The sequence below is a fragment of the Mastigoproctus giganteus genome, chromosome 10 (genome assembly GCF_048544385.1).
Source record: "Mastigoproctus giganteus isolate SK-2022 chromosome 10, ASM4854438v1, whole genome shotgun sequence".
Classification (NCBI taxonomy): domain Eukaryota; kingdom Metazoa; phylum Arthropoda; class Arachnida; order Uropygi; family Thelyphonidae; genus Mastigoproctus; species Mastigoproctus giganteus.
Window position 1 is genome coordinate 155,770,498 of NC_143584.1, and position 14,934 is coordinate 155,785,431.

Below are 14,934 nucleotides of genomic sequence, written 5' to 3' on the forward strand. Positions count from 1 at the left end.
ACGTAGTTTCAAATGTAAGAGGAAACGTAATAAACAATATTCCTACGCGACAAAAATAAGTGTAAGTTAACTTCTTCTTTCACGGTTGAATGATAAATTTATATAGAAAATAAGTTCAGAAATATCCCCACAAAGATATATTTTATGAAAAAAAAAAAAAAAAAAAACGGCTTCAGTATACAACTCCGAGAGTTACTTAAAATATCCGAAGAGAGTGTGGCAACAGATTGAAGACAGATGTGTCAGTGCGACCGTGGATGTATGTAGCGGTGATGCTGTGTGGAAAATGTACGGGTAATGGCGTTTCGTGACTGAACTTTCTGAAGGCAAGCTTGGGGCAATGGGGAGGGGCTTGTTCATCTTCTTTATAGTGGTTTTATTACAGGTTTCTACCTGCATGGGTAAGTCATGTTCATGAATATCAATTAGGATAAGTAACTTGTAAGCAAAGGGGTGTTTCTGTAGTATAAGCAACTTTGTAGGTAAGGCGCGCCTTGTTTGAAAGTTATGATCTACCACATTGGCGGATGTTTGTGCTTGCAGTCACGTGTCATCTTATTTACTCATTTTTCATAATTTGGGTAGCATTGTAGATGTGTTGCAGTATTTATTTAAATGTAGGACAAGGCGATTGGAGAAAACTTTTCATATTTGTTATTTATATTTTTACTTGGACAAATAGTTGTATAATTTTTTTTTTTTTTAATACTGAAGTATTTTAACACGTACTATACATGACTGAAAATATTTACATCTCAAATATTTTGTTATGCTCATCATGTTGAATAAACTCTAATTTTATTTATTTTAATTTGAATTTTCAGATTTTGACGTTTTGGGGTCATTAAAGCATATCATAATCTTAAATTTGATTATAAATTGACTTAAAATAAATTTAAGACAGTATATGTAGCAGCCTTTATCATCAGTTAGCAGCATAATGTATATCTTGCATCCTACTTCCGGGTTAATAATGTTCTTGTTAGAATAATGTGAAACAGTTTTTTTCCTAAAATGTATTTACTGGGTGTGGAAAAGGTTACTTATTTACTCGCATACTGAAGTCAATGTTTGCTCTGATTGGTTTCGGAATATGATTCATTTAGCTGCAGACTGAGGTATCTTTATATACCTTTCGAGGTATTACAACTAAGAGAGAGATTAAATTTAATTTAATCGTTGCCGCTCATGTTATCTACGCTTTTGGGGTTACCCTGAATTGATTAAAAGCAAAGTTAAAATAGCGCTTCTTCACATTTGGGGATGCAGAATCTGAAACAATCGGTATACCTAAAGTTTATCAATTTCCCCTCGTATAGTGACCAGAACTCGCGCATTTTACAGGACGTCTAATTTTTCGATGTCCCGCGTCACTTGTGAAATTAATACGGGACACTTTGTGCAGTATATTTTATAAAATTAACTTATGTAGACACAATGAAAGTCGAACTTGCTTTAAAGTCATTTAAAGATAAGTAATCCTACATACAATTTAAAGGCAATTTTAATAAAGATAGTTAAATTTATTTAGCAATGTTAAATTAAATATCCACTATACTGCTATATTCAAGAATACAGTTTTCTATATATGCTAGGAATATAGACACATTATTTTGTAGAAAAAATATTTTATAAAATGTTTTTTATTATTGAATTTAAAAGTTCTAAGTGCAGAATGTCTGCATGCAGTGTATTTTTGGTGATTTTTAAACATTAATTTCATCCTTAAAAATCCGAAAGGTCAGTGCGCAAGCGATAATATTGCTATGATAGTGTGGGATAGAAATGTAGCAGACAGGCTGTTGCATTAAAAGTGAATTGTTCGTAATAGTTAAAATACAGGACAATTCAAAACTTGCACAACCCAAATATTAGTAATTAAAATGTATTAATTGTTTTATTGTTGCATTATGCAATCAGGTAACTATAATGATAAGTGTGTTTGTTACCAGTGAATTGGATATTTTTGAGGTATTAGGATATTTTGAGCAGGTAGACAATGTCCTTTGAAACCCAGTGATGGGAGGTTTTCATGTCATGAGATGTACAAATATTTTCCCATTACTGGATTGCTAAGGGCTTCATATTGCTCAGATTCAACTTCAGAGTTGAAGCTTGAGTGTGGGCAGTGGCAAATCATTTAAATAAAACATCAATATATTTCTCTGCTGGAGCAGTGTGTTGTTTTGTTTAGAGTTCCCAAAATTCCCTTAATGTAATACTTATGGTAGTATTACTTGAAATTAGCAATTGCATTCTGGTCCCATGGGATGGAAGATCAATTTTGCATTTGGGAAAATCTGTTTCCATGAGTGGTTCTGCCTGACTTACAGAAAAAGTCAGTTATATTTTGATGGCTTAAAATCTTTCAAGCTCCTCTCTTTCTCTGTGACAGACGTTCTGGTAGTCTTCTTCCAGAACTGTCCATTTTATCAACATTGAAGACTGTTCAAGCCTGTTATCCAAGCTCCTAATAATTTGTTCAAAATTAATGACAGAATTCCCTGCTGACTCATAACCAAATGAATTAAAAAAAAAAAGAAAAAAAAAACTTGTCCATACAACTTTTAACATAACCTTCCAACTTGAAAAAAAAAAAAAAGTACCAATTCAGCTTCTCATTTCATCACTGTGTCAACCTGGACCATTCAGAACTGGAGTTTATTCCAAGGCAACAATATTCTACCCAAATGAATTTTGAGGTCTCTTTCCCAGTAGTTTGTGACACATTTTAATTGACTGTCCAGATTTTAGTGACACTTATTTTGCCGCTTATATATGTTTGAGCCTTATACACTTGGTTAGATTTTATCTGACAATGTGTCAGCTGTTTTTAAATTTTTACACCTTATTAATTTATATAAACATATAAAATTCTGAATATATATATTTTAATACATATGCTGCTTTTTACCATTATATGACTTGTGACAAGGTAATCTTTTTTCAAAGGTTACCTTGTCACAAGTCATATAATGGTAACTTTTTTTAAAGGTTACCAGAATTTATTTATATATAACATGTATAAACATGTTATGTTTATACATGTTATAGAAACCTGTATAACATTGTCTTGGTGCATAATAGCCTTAGACGATAATGCCCAATAAAATCATAGTTCTAATCCTAACCCAGTAGTTTGTATTTAACCCACATGGTTTTGTGCCCATTTCAATGTGAGAATTCCACAGTCCCATTTTGCTACTCAATGCCTTATATACAGTCTGATATCTCAACCCTAATTGTACTTGGTGTCCCTGCTGCATAAGTTAAATCTTTGTAATTTTTCCTCATATGGACATCCCTTTACTATTCACACCAGATGTCAGTTTTTGGATCTTTCAAGAAGCTTAATGTCTTTCTTTAGAAGCAGCCCGGAATTTCTTTAGAATCTCCTTAGCCCTTAATTTAAATATTTGGAAATGGTCCTTGCAGAAAATTACACCTGAAAGTTTGTATGTCCATCTTGAGATTGTAAAAAGTGCTCTTAGCTGTTTGCTTTATAAAAATGGAATTCACATTAATTCCTTTAGCTTGCTGATCAAAATACAGAATCAATACTAACTTTTCCATTTTCGGAAAAATATTTTCTGTTGTTCTCAAACATTTTGTTATGTCAGGCACTGCTAATTTTGCAACATCTTTATTCATCAGCTACAATTTTTCTTTCTGTTGTAGATGGTATTTTATGTTCACATCCGGTACTGACTGCTAGTCTCAAAATGCACAATAATTTGGTTTCCAAATTAGGGGCTACTTTCCTCTTCTCAGACAGAGGCACTGAATTTGCTGCAAACATAAATAAGATACAAAATTGTAAGGGAACTGGTTTGAGATTCTCACCTAGTATTTTGATCCTGCTGAGTAGTTGGAAGTCATATGCATGGAACATGTATATGTGTATGAATTGCAACTATTGTTTTTCCTGTTTGCTCTGGATATGAGAATAATGATGTTAAACAGTAGACCACAATACTAGAAACAGTGGATTAGGAAGTTGATGCCTACAGTATTCTTGTCAGAATGATTAGTTATAACCTCCTCTGATATGTAGAGTCATACCATAGTATCAGAAAAGTTTAACATTTTAACTATTTGAAGAAGGATATGATACTGGATCTTGTGTGTGCTTTTAAGAAATTCTAAACATCTGGAATTATGCATTTAAGATAAACAGATTGTCAGTTTGCAGTTTTTAAGGATACTTTAGTGTATATACTGGCCAGAATATTAGAAATCTTACCCTCAACACTGGATTATGGGACCTTGGGGCAAAACTTTTGCTAACCCTTCCACAAATCTCTTCAGCTTCTTAATATAATTTTTTTTTTTTTTTTTTTTTTTTGGGTCAGTGAAATCTTAATTTCATAAAAGAAAAAATGAAATCTGTTCTATATATTTTTATCATTAATTTAAGCTTGTTTTTGGCAGATCATAGCTGTCTGGGAGGAGTAATCAGATGGGTTGGTTGCTGGGGATCCTGTGCTGGAAGTACACTGTGGCGTATAATATCTTTTAAATTTATAAATTTTATTTCCCGACTGTAATAACAGCATCCTCTGTGACCTTGGTCTGCATGATACATTGCTGCTGCCGCTTTTGTGGAGAAGCCTGAGAAAAACCCAGAATAACTTGTGTAGGGAGCAGGGTTACCTACACAAGTTATTCTGGGTTTTTCCACCCATGCAGTATGCATATTGGCCAGTGACTACACATTTTTGTAGTCAAAAGACTGGCCTATATTAGAATTAGTCATCCAGTATGGTTAGGAGTGAAGTGAGCGAGGACTATTAAAAGGTAGTGGAATTGCTTCTTTACCCACAGCTGCAGTTCTGAAGTAATTAAATCCAATAACATTAGCATATTTTAAAGGATTTTATACATTTTGACATGTTTAATAGTTTTTCTAATGCAATAATATCATTGTTATTCAGTATTTACTGGCTTAGATTAAGTTGTCGGGTACCTTCTTTGATTGCTGGTTGGTACGTAGTTTTCATGGTGACAGTAGTTAGGAAGTTATGAAAAGAAAAAAAAACTCTTTTACAGAGTAAGTAATGCATTAGGAAGTTTTACACTTCCACTTTACAAGCTCTGTGTCTTCTGCAAGGGAACTTACTGAGTTCTTTGTACAAACTACAGCTAATTAAGAGTGCTGTAAATTTTCTGTCGAAACACAAATGCTAATAATGAATGGTTCTCAACAAATATCTTAGGTTGTAAATCAGATTTTAAAAAATCTGTGGAAAACATAGAGCAGAACGGCTACATTTTCTCCTCTGACAATTCTAGAGACACTTTGCTTTCCTGTTTGCTCTAATTTCTAATTAATTTTTCAATGGAGAAATTAAAACTGCCCAAGTGGGCAACATGATTTAAGAGCAAGAGTTTTTTTTTTTTTTTTTTTAATTGTGCTCATGTTATTAGAAATGGGTCATGGGAAAGGAGAATTTTTGTTTGGTGTTTTCAGGTGAATATGTTCAGTCTTTAATTAAGTTTTTTTGTGGTGTTAATCTAATTTTGTAAAGTTTAGTGCAATTTTGAGAAGGGTTTATTGCAAATGAAGGATAAGGGATATGCTACTACTTAAGTTTTAAGAAATGACACCTTACCATTTGACTACTGTTCTAATAAGTGTACAGTATTGATAAAATAATTACAATTTTACCTAATTGGGACATTTCCAAAATTAAAAAGCAGCTATATTTTTGAATTCTATATTTGGCTATTCTGTATTCAGAATCATAGCTGCTTTTAATTTGGATTGTGGTCTAATTAGAGCAGAGTTGTAATGTTTTTAGGAAGAACCAGATAAATTGTTAGAGGGGATGGACAGGCAAAATGAGAAGTGTTGGTTTTTTTTTTTTTTTTTTGGCCGATGCTGTTTAAGCTTACTTCCTTGCATCATTTGCCACTAATACTACTACTAATAATAATTTTATTTATTTCATATCAATAAAATATTCATGTGGTAAAGTGTGATTTTGTAGTGTATCATTGCTAGAAAGTTTCATAAGGGTGTTTTGAGGTGCATCATCATAATGAATATTTTGTTGAATCTATTCAGAACTATGAATTTTCAATTTTAAAATTGGATTAATCATTAGAAAACTTTAATGTTAAACAAACCAAAAAAAGGATAATATCCTTAATCTCCCATCTTTCCTGTTGTTTGTTTGTTATTTGGTTTTTAGGAGCATTAGCAACTAAGGTCATATTACTCCGGGAATATGCGGTGGTCATTCCCTTGACCTTTCCACATCCTCCGTATTTGGTGGTGATGGGCTTGAACCCCGGTCTAATCAAGAAGCGTGTGCTATGCACTGCTGCTCCTTCCCACCTGGCTACAGAGGCACCTCCATCTTTCCTTGGAAGAATAATGTTATTATAAATTCAAGGCACTGTTAAAAAAAAAAAAAAAAATCAATAGTTAAGCAGTACTCAAACTTCAAAATATAACAATGGGAATTAATATTTGGCAATGGAAACAAGATTAAATATATTTTTTGTCTGATGACTGACTATTTTAACTTTTTGGGACATATTGTTTAATGACCAGAACTTTGTGCGTAACCTTCTATCACTTGTGCTCTCACTTAAGCAAAGATACTCATTGGCATCTGTGTAATACTCATTTTTGTTTTTATTATAAAAAGTTAATTTTTAGCTTTCCTACTGATTTGAAACCATTGATCTATTATGTTTTGCTAACCCAATTATTAAATGAAAATAAATGACAGAAATCAATAATAATAATAATAATAAAGCTTCTTTTTTTTTTTTTTTTAAGGAGGTCACTAATCCTCTGGATTGAAACCAGTATGCCCATTTGGTGTCTGGCAGACAATGTGAATATCTGTATTTTTGTCAGCTGTTAATGTTTAGCACTCCAAAACTCTATGACAAGAATAGGTACCTATTGCTGGTGTCTCACAAGCCCCACATGTGAATGGGAATTTCCTGATTCCATTTACAAATTTAAAAGAAATTGTGAAAATTTAAAAATGCGACTTCTGTCAGATGCAATACTAGCAATGGAATGTTACTTTTAAAGAGAGTCTTTCAATCAGAATGGCATTTCGGCCAAGTTCTAGCATGTAAAACATAACATGCATAATGTATGTAATTTCAATAATTTCTTACACTTAAATTCAAATTACATCATAATATTTTCCTATCTGATGTTTCATAAAAAAACATTCAAAACTTATTTTCAACATTAGTTATTTCAACACAATATTTCAACACCAATGCCATATTAAGATGGAAGCCTGGAGGCCAGAACAACATGGTTGTTCTGGCCTCCAGGCTTTAAATTCTGTGAGAATTTAAAGAGGTTTTACAGGAAATATGAGATGGTGCCTCTTGATAAGATTAGCTCACTGTGTGTGTGCGCGCATAGAATGCAATGCACTAGGTCCCATAAACATAGGAACTCTGTAGAGTGATCATGACTTTCTCACTGACTGGTGTTACATTTAAAAAAAAAAAAAAAAGTTTATTACTTCTCAGTTATCAGTGTTAGGCCGCTGGTTGAATGTCCATAATGCCCTTAGAATTTTATTAATAAGTTCAATAAAATTAGAAAGGTGGGAAAGAAGTTACTCAGAATTAATGATAAAAAAGTGGCATCTCAGTTCAATAATGGGCCAAGAAAAGTTAAACATATTCATGCTTGGCTATACGGTGTGTGAGGCCAAAGCAGCATGCAGTAAGGTCCATTATGGTTAATAATAGTAATACTCATTTTACTCCATCCCATGCATTATTGTTCGATGCAATAGAGGACTATTTGGTTCACTTATTTTTGTTTTTTTTTTTTTTGCTAAAGATTTGGTTTAAATGAATTAAAACCTTTTGAATTTTTCCAGTTTGTATTTCTTTGAGCCACATTTTTGTGCCAAAGAGCTGCCTCAGTTTGGCGATGTGTGGCAAAAGTGAAGCCAGAGACAACAGAAACTTCTGCATGATGGATCAATAACTTGACAATCTCACGGCATGATGTTTTGTCGCTCATTGGTTTCTGTTGATTGTGACTGACAACTGTTGTCAGAGTGTCATTACTGCAAATAAAACTTTTACATAAGACTTCCAAGTTTTTTCTTTAATCCATCATAGATAGAGTAACCTTATTTAATAGAATTATGTTGACTAAATGTATAATTAACTCATAAATAAATGTTCTGTTTATACTCCGGGATGGCCACATGGTCAGAGGAGTTCACAAAGTAGAGATAATACAAGAAAAAGCACCGTATTCAACAGTCACGGGCTTGAACCCAGATCACTCAATGCGTGTGTACTTATGCACCTACGCGATGACCACTCGGCTATGGCAGCCTTATCCTGTTTCAATTAACAACCTTATTAAATAAGGTTGGGTATTTAATAGGATGTAACTTCAATGTGATATTCGTTTTACAACATGTTTTGCAGATATGTTCATGTGGCATTGTTTTCTAAATGATTAATTAAAAGTTAACCACCAATTATTTTAGTAATCTAATCTTATTAAATAAGGTTAGGTTATCTAAAACTGTTGTCAGTCACAATCAGCAGGAGACACGAGAGACAAACATCAGAGTGAGATTGCCAGCTCTCCCATAAGTTCCACATCTCATGTGGACCTTATTGATAAAGTTGCCAATAATATTTCTTTTGTCTCTTACTCCTTTGCTGAATTTTTAGGAGTATCCGAGGACCATGATAGAATAATGAATTATTAATTCCAAAACACTGTTTATTAAGTAATAACTTTTGAAAAGTATAAAAATCTGGTTGACATTGTAACTTAGTAATTTATAAACAAACTTGTGACTTTTACTTAATACAAAATCGGCTATAATTTCACTGTAGTCCTGGCAACTTCATTTTCATTTGGCAAAACAGTCAAGATAAATATAAAACCTCCTCTGCATTGTTTTTGACAAGTTTTTCATCACTTCCTCTGTTTGAGAGTTTAGAATATTATTTCCTTTATCGTGACTGACAGAAAAATAAATTGTCAGTCAAAGCCTGTGTGCTTCAGTATTTGGAGACTAGCCAGATCTTTTCATGATGCGAAGCTAAGAATGAAGAATTTGGATATGCTACCATAGAATGTAAAAAAAAAAAAAAAGTGTTGTGCACTTCAGTAATTGTACATGAGAGATGCAGCTTATTTTTAAGTTTGTTTTATTGTTTTTTCAGAATGTGCATATAATTATCAAGAATAAGCATGATTCGATCCTGTCTTTTTCCTCTTTGCTCAATAAGTAACAAAATTTTCTGGAATTATTAGTGGAGAAATGAAAGAAAACATTTTTCTTAAAAGATATTACTGGGAGTTTCAGTTGTGTGGACCAAGTAGACGAAGGACACAAAATCATTGAAACCATGTGGGCTCTTCAAGACCCCAACCTAGTTTCAGGTTAATCCCTCTTTAACTTGTTGTTTGGATAAACAGTTTAAAGAGAAATTAACATGTAGGGATAAACATTTAACTCTTGATTGTAAGAAAGCTGGTCAGAAGTGCCAATAACATAGGTGGCCAGGCTTAATAACTTTGGAAGTTCCTCAGTGATATTGATGAAGGTATATCAGGCATAATGCCAAGTTTGCAGGTGATACAGAGGTTGGTAGGGTTGTTAATGACAGTAAGGATGGCATGCTACTGCAACAGGATCTAGAAAAGTTGAGCAGATGGGCTGAGAGGTGGAAATTGAAGTTTAACATTGACAAATGCAAAGTACTGCATATGGGTAGCAGTAACCCCAGAGTAACATACCAACTGTGTGGTACTGCACTCAGGATAGTGAAGAATGAAAAAGACCTGAGGGTAATTGTCAGTCAATATGAAGTTTTCTGAGCAGTGCAGACTGGCTATAAGAGTAGCTCATGGGATCTTGTCAATGATATATAAGAATTCTGCTAGCAGAGATAAGGAGCTGTTTATTCCCTTGTATAAGGCAATGGTAGGCCACACCTTGAGTACTGTATACATGTCTGGAGGCCTCATTTTTGGAAAGATGTAGAGTTGCTGGAACGAGTGCAGAGAAGGGTAATGAGATTAGTGAATGGAACAGAGTATTCATGTTACTAAGAAAGGCTTAAGTTCTGCAAATTGCAGCATCTGGATACTAGTCACCTGCAAGGTGATCTGATTGAGGTGTATAATGCCTTGAATGGTTTGAACAAGCTCAATGCTGATTTCATTTTTCCTCTTGCTCAGATTATGAACGTGAGGGGGCATAAACTGAAATTGAGGAAAGACAGTTTTAGAATAGATGTGCAGAAATTTGCCTTTAGCTAGTGGGTAGTTGATTGCTGGAACGAACTTCCATCTGTCATCGTGGAAGTTTACAGGTTTCAACTAGACAAACTTTTGGAGTGAACAGATGAGTGAAATGGAAAGGTGTGTGTGTTTTTTTTTTTTTTTTTTTTTTTTAGTTGATTCTATATAAGTTTCTTTTCTTACATCATATGCCTCTAATAATCTTTGTAAGCTTTTAAAGTATATACATGAATCTTATTAAATAAAATTAAACAGTAAAACATTTCTTTTCAGATAGTCATTTCAAAGGAAAGGGCTTTTGTTTTTATAAGAGTGACTGTGGCGGTATCTGATAATTTTTAAATTCTGTACAGTGGGACCAACCGATGATGTTACCAACATCAAATTCTTAATGGGAAGCTTTCAGGGTAGTAATTATAGAAGCTGCTAGGTTTTCTTACCAACTAAAAAATACTGTTCAAGTCAGACCTAAATGGATGTCAGATGAACTGATGAGACTGGTGGCAGAGAAGAAAAATGTGGGGGGACGTATATAAATTATCAGGTGATAATTTATATACTTGCTGGAAAGAGTAGACTATTGTAGATATAATCTAGCCAGTAAACAAGTCACAAGGCAGGTTATGTGAGCTAAGGCAAACGAGAAGCCTCTAGCAAAGAAAAGCAGCAGAGACTTCATTACTTACGTTAAAAATAAAAGAAATGAAGTTAAATCACATTGGTCCAGTTAATGGTGATGATTTAACTATTTATAATTCCTACTCAGATTGCTGTCAAACTGAATAGGTATTTTGCATCTACATTCATACATGAGGAATTATTTAGGGAAAAGGATACTAGACATTTATCAAACTCTAACAGGGAGTTAAATTATTTTGTGATAATTGAGAGGAAAGTGAAAGAGAAATTTTTGAAGCTAAGCCTAAAAAAGTCACCTGGTGTGGATAATCTATCCAATTATATTAAGGGAGGCAGCAAAGCAAACCCTTAGTCATAATTATGAGAGCATCTTTGGATTGAGGGAGGTCCCTATGGACTGGAGGTGTGTAAATATATCTTTAATTTGCAAAGAGGGATCAAAAGGTGACAGGAGTAATTACAGACTGCTAGCTTAACTTCTGTTCCAGGGAAAATAATGGGGTCTTGTTAAAGAAGTGATGCAGGACCACCTAGATAGGAATAGAATTATACTGTACTGTAGTCACAATATGGCTTTGTTAAGGGGTGATCTTATCTGACCAATCTGATTTGGATATTATGATGCAGTAACAAAGGAACTGAATTCAAAAATAATTTTGATTTCATAAAAATATATATTTTCAGGAAAGATTTTGATATTGTTGCACATAAGACTGCTGTATGAATTAGAGCAGTGTTAGTATTGAGGGAAAGTTACTGCTATGGATAATGAAGGGTTGAGTGGCAGAAGACAGTGGTTATTAATGGACACTGTTCTTTGTGGACTAATGTCATTAGTGGAGTCACCTAGGATTCAGTGCTGAGCCCATTATTGTTTTATATATTTATTAATGATATTGATGAAGGTATATCAGGCTCAATGCCTAAGTTTGTAGATGATATAAATGTTGGCAGGGTGGTTAATGATGGAAATCAAGGTAAGGTACTGCACTGCAACAAGATGTAGAAATTTTTTTTTTTTTTTTTTTTTGGTTGATGCTATATAAGCTTGCATAATATGCCTTTGTTAATACTAATGCCTAAAATTAGGCAGATCAGCTGAGAAATGGCAGTTGAAGCATTAACTTTAAAAAATGCAAGGTACTGGGTAGCAGTAACCCTAGATTACATACTGTGTGGTGCTACATTAGGTTTAGTGGAAAATGAAAAAGATCTATGGCTAGTTGTGCTGTCAGGTATGAAATTTTCTGAGCAATGCAGACTGCCAGGACAGCTCATGGGGGTTTTTGTCAACAATATGGAATTTTGCTAGCAGGGATAAGGAGGTGATTATTCCATTGTACAAGGGAATGGTTAGCCTGCATCTTGAGTACTGCATACAGGTCTGGAGGCCTCATTTTAGAATGGATGCAGATCTGCTGGAATGGGTGCAGAGAAGGGCAGTGAGACTGGTGAATGGAACAAAAAGTGTGATCATACCAAGAAAGGCTACAGTTCTACAAATTGCATTGTATGGAGACTAGGCAAATTGTAGCATATGGAGGAAAGATGGTGGCAGGATAGATATGTGATGGTTTGCCTTCATTCAGCAAATAGTTGATTGATGGAACAAATTTCCATCTGTTGTTGTGGAAGTGAGTAGTTTGAATAAATTCAAGGAAAACCCTGACAATTTATTGGAAGGGATGGATAGGTGATGTGAAAATTTTTTTTTTTTTTTTTTATGCTGATGCTTTTTTAAGGCTTCTTGCCTCATTTGCTGTTACTAATACTAATATCACACTTGTTTCATTTTAACTATATTTAAAAATCATTACCTACATTAAAATCATTAAATATTTGATTGTTACTCAAGGTTTTTTATTTACTTTTTAATTTATGGTGCATTAGTATGCGCTTGGTGTGCCTATTGTCTTTATATATAAATCTGTCCATAGGTAATAATTTGATTACTAGTGGATGAATTTTAATAAAATTTTATATTGGCTGTTTTAAAATGAGTTGTTGAGCCATCTTAAATTTCATTAAAATGAGAACAATAGAAATCATCAAATAAATATTACTTTTTTTCATACATATTACACAGGCAATATGGCAGTAACAAAAGTTGTTACCTTTTTGCTTTTTTTTTATTTTTTTATATATAGTATGAACCAGAGCTGTAATACTCAATACGCTCTACGTTGATATCAATATTTGTAAAATAATAAGAGGAGTTTACCTCAATATAGCATGTAGAACACTTCCGTATGATACTTTCCAGAAATTTAAAAAAAAATCAAAAAAAAAAAAATAAATAAACAAATTTTCTGTTTATACTCCGGCATAACAACCAAGTCAGTAGAGTTTACAATAAATTGGCAATACAAATATTTATCATATTTAGTAGTCACGGGCTTGAATCCCGGTCCATTCAAGGAACACATGCTATGTACTCTCGCTCCTCACCACTGGGCTACGTCAGACCACTTACATTAGAGTAACTAATAGCTTAAAAATAATTAAAACTCAATTTAACACAATTAAAAATAAGAAAATTAATTAAAAGAATTTAACGAAAAAATTGCAAAACGATTTTCCTTCCTGAAGCTGCCAATGTTTTTCAACCGTATGTCGAAAAATTTGTAGGCATTTAGAACTTGATTAAAGATAATCAATCTTTTGTAGGTGAGACTTTGTATCAGTATCTTCCCTATCCAATGTAAATTTGAGCCTAGAATGAATATTATTAAACGAATGTAAAATGTAGTACTATCCAAAGACATTTTACATTCGTTTAATAATATTCATTCTAGGCTCAAATTTACATTGGATAGGGAGGATACTGATACAAAGTCATTAAATTTTCTAAATTTTACGTGTACCTGGGACTCGAATAAAATCTAATTTAACATCTATCGAAAACCTACAAACACTGGTATGCTTCTACATTATAACAGTTATCACCCATTCACCTACAAAAGATCGATTATCTTTAATCAATTTCTAAATACCTACAAATATTCAATGACGGAATCTGCTTTGTGCTCAGAAATACAAATTTTAATCAGCAGATTCTTGAACAGGGGTTATCCCCTTGCTAGAATAAACCAAGTTGGGGTACAAGCTAAGGATAGGATACAAAATACTGTACCAACCAACCAACAATAGTAATATCAAAAAATACTTTTTCTGTCCCATATGTTGAACAGTGGCACAAACAGCTTAACAGATTCTTTAAAGATACCAAATTTAAAATTGTGGCCAGGCCAATACGGAAATTACACAATATACTGAACAGTCGCTCAGTTCTTTCCTTGTTCGCAACACAAATTAATGACCTGGTATACAACATTTCTTGCGGTGATTGCGACTTGTCTTATCAGGGTTCGACTCATTTTCCTTTGAATATTCGTGTTAATCAACATGCGGCCTCAGTTCGGGCTTCTCGTTCAGCAGTGTCAGAATTAGACTTTCATGCCATTAACGAAAAACATGCTTTTTTATTTAACGAGTCCAAAATACTTAAGTGTCCAATGTAATACGACTATTAATTGCAGAAACCGTAGAAATTAAATTACACGAAAATTTTGTTAATGTTCGTTGGCCATATCTCATCTCCGATTCGTGGGCTTTTACATGCATGCGAGAAGACAAATACTCCCTATTTAAGTTTCATACTCGCCCTTATTTGGTAATTTTCATTCCTGTGATCATGACATACGTTCGAAAAGCATTGTCAGCTTCAGGACTGAAAATCGTTTTGCAATTTTTTTCATTAAAGTCTTTTAATTAATTTTCTTATTTTTAATTATTTTTTAAACCATCTGTTACTCTAATGTAAGTTTTTTGATTTTTTTCTTTTTAATTTCTGGAGAGTATCATACGGAAGTGTTCTATGTACTATATTGAGGTAAACTCCTCTTATTATTTTACAAATGTTTTTTTTATATATCATGAATTATTGTCATTTGCTAATGCACCTGGAATATAAAGGACTGCATACATTAACTAACTTGTTTTCATTTCCTGTTGATCAAAAG

At 33.2% G+C, this 14,934-nt stretch overlaps 1 protein-coding gene across 1 annotated transcript in view; it reads left to right on the forward strand.

Annotated features, from left to right (window-relative positions):
- Nucleotides 1–262: 262 nt before the first annotated feature.
- Nucleotides 263–14,934, forward strand: part of LOC150079402 (uncharacterized) — a 1,085,915-nt gene continuing 1,071,243 nt past the window's right edge. The window contains exon 1 of the mRNA XM_090383052.1: nucleotides 263–401. Within this exon, the coding sequence (XP_090239178.1) occupies nucleotides 341–401 (61 nt within the window). The 5' untranslated portion in view covers nucleotides 263–340. The remainder of the gene's footprint in view (nucleotides 402–14,934) is intronic.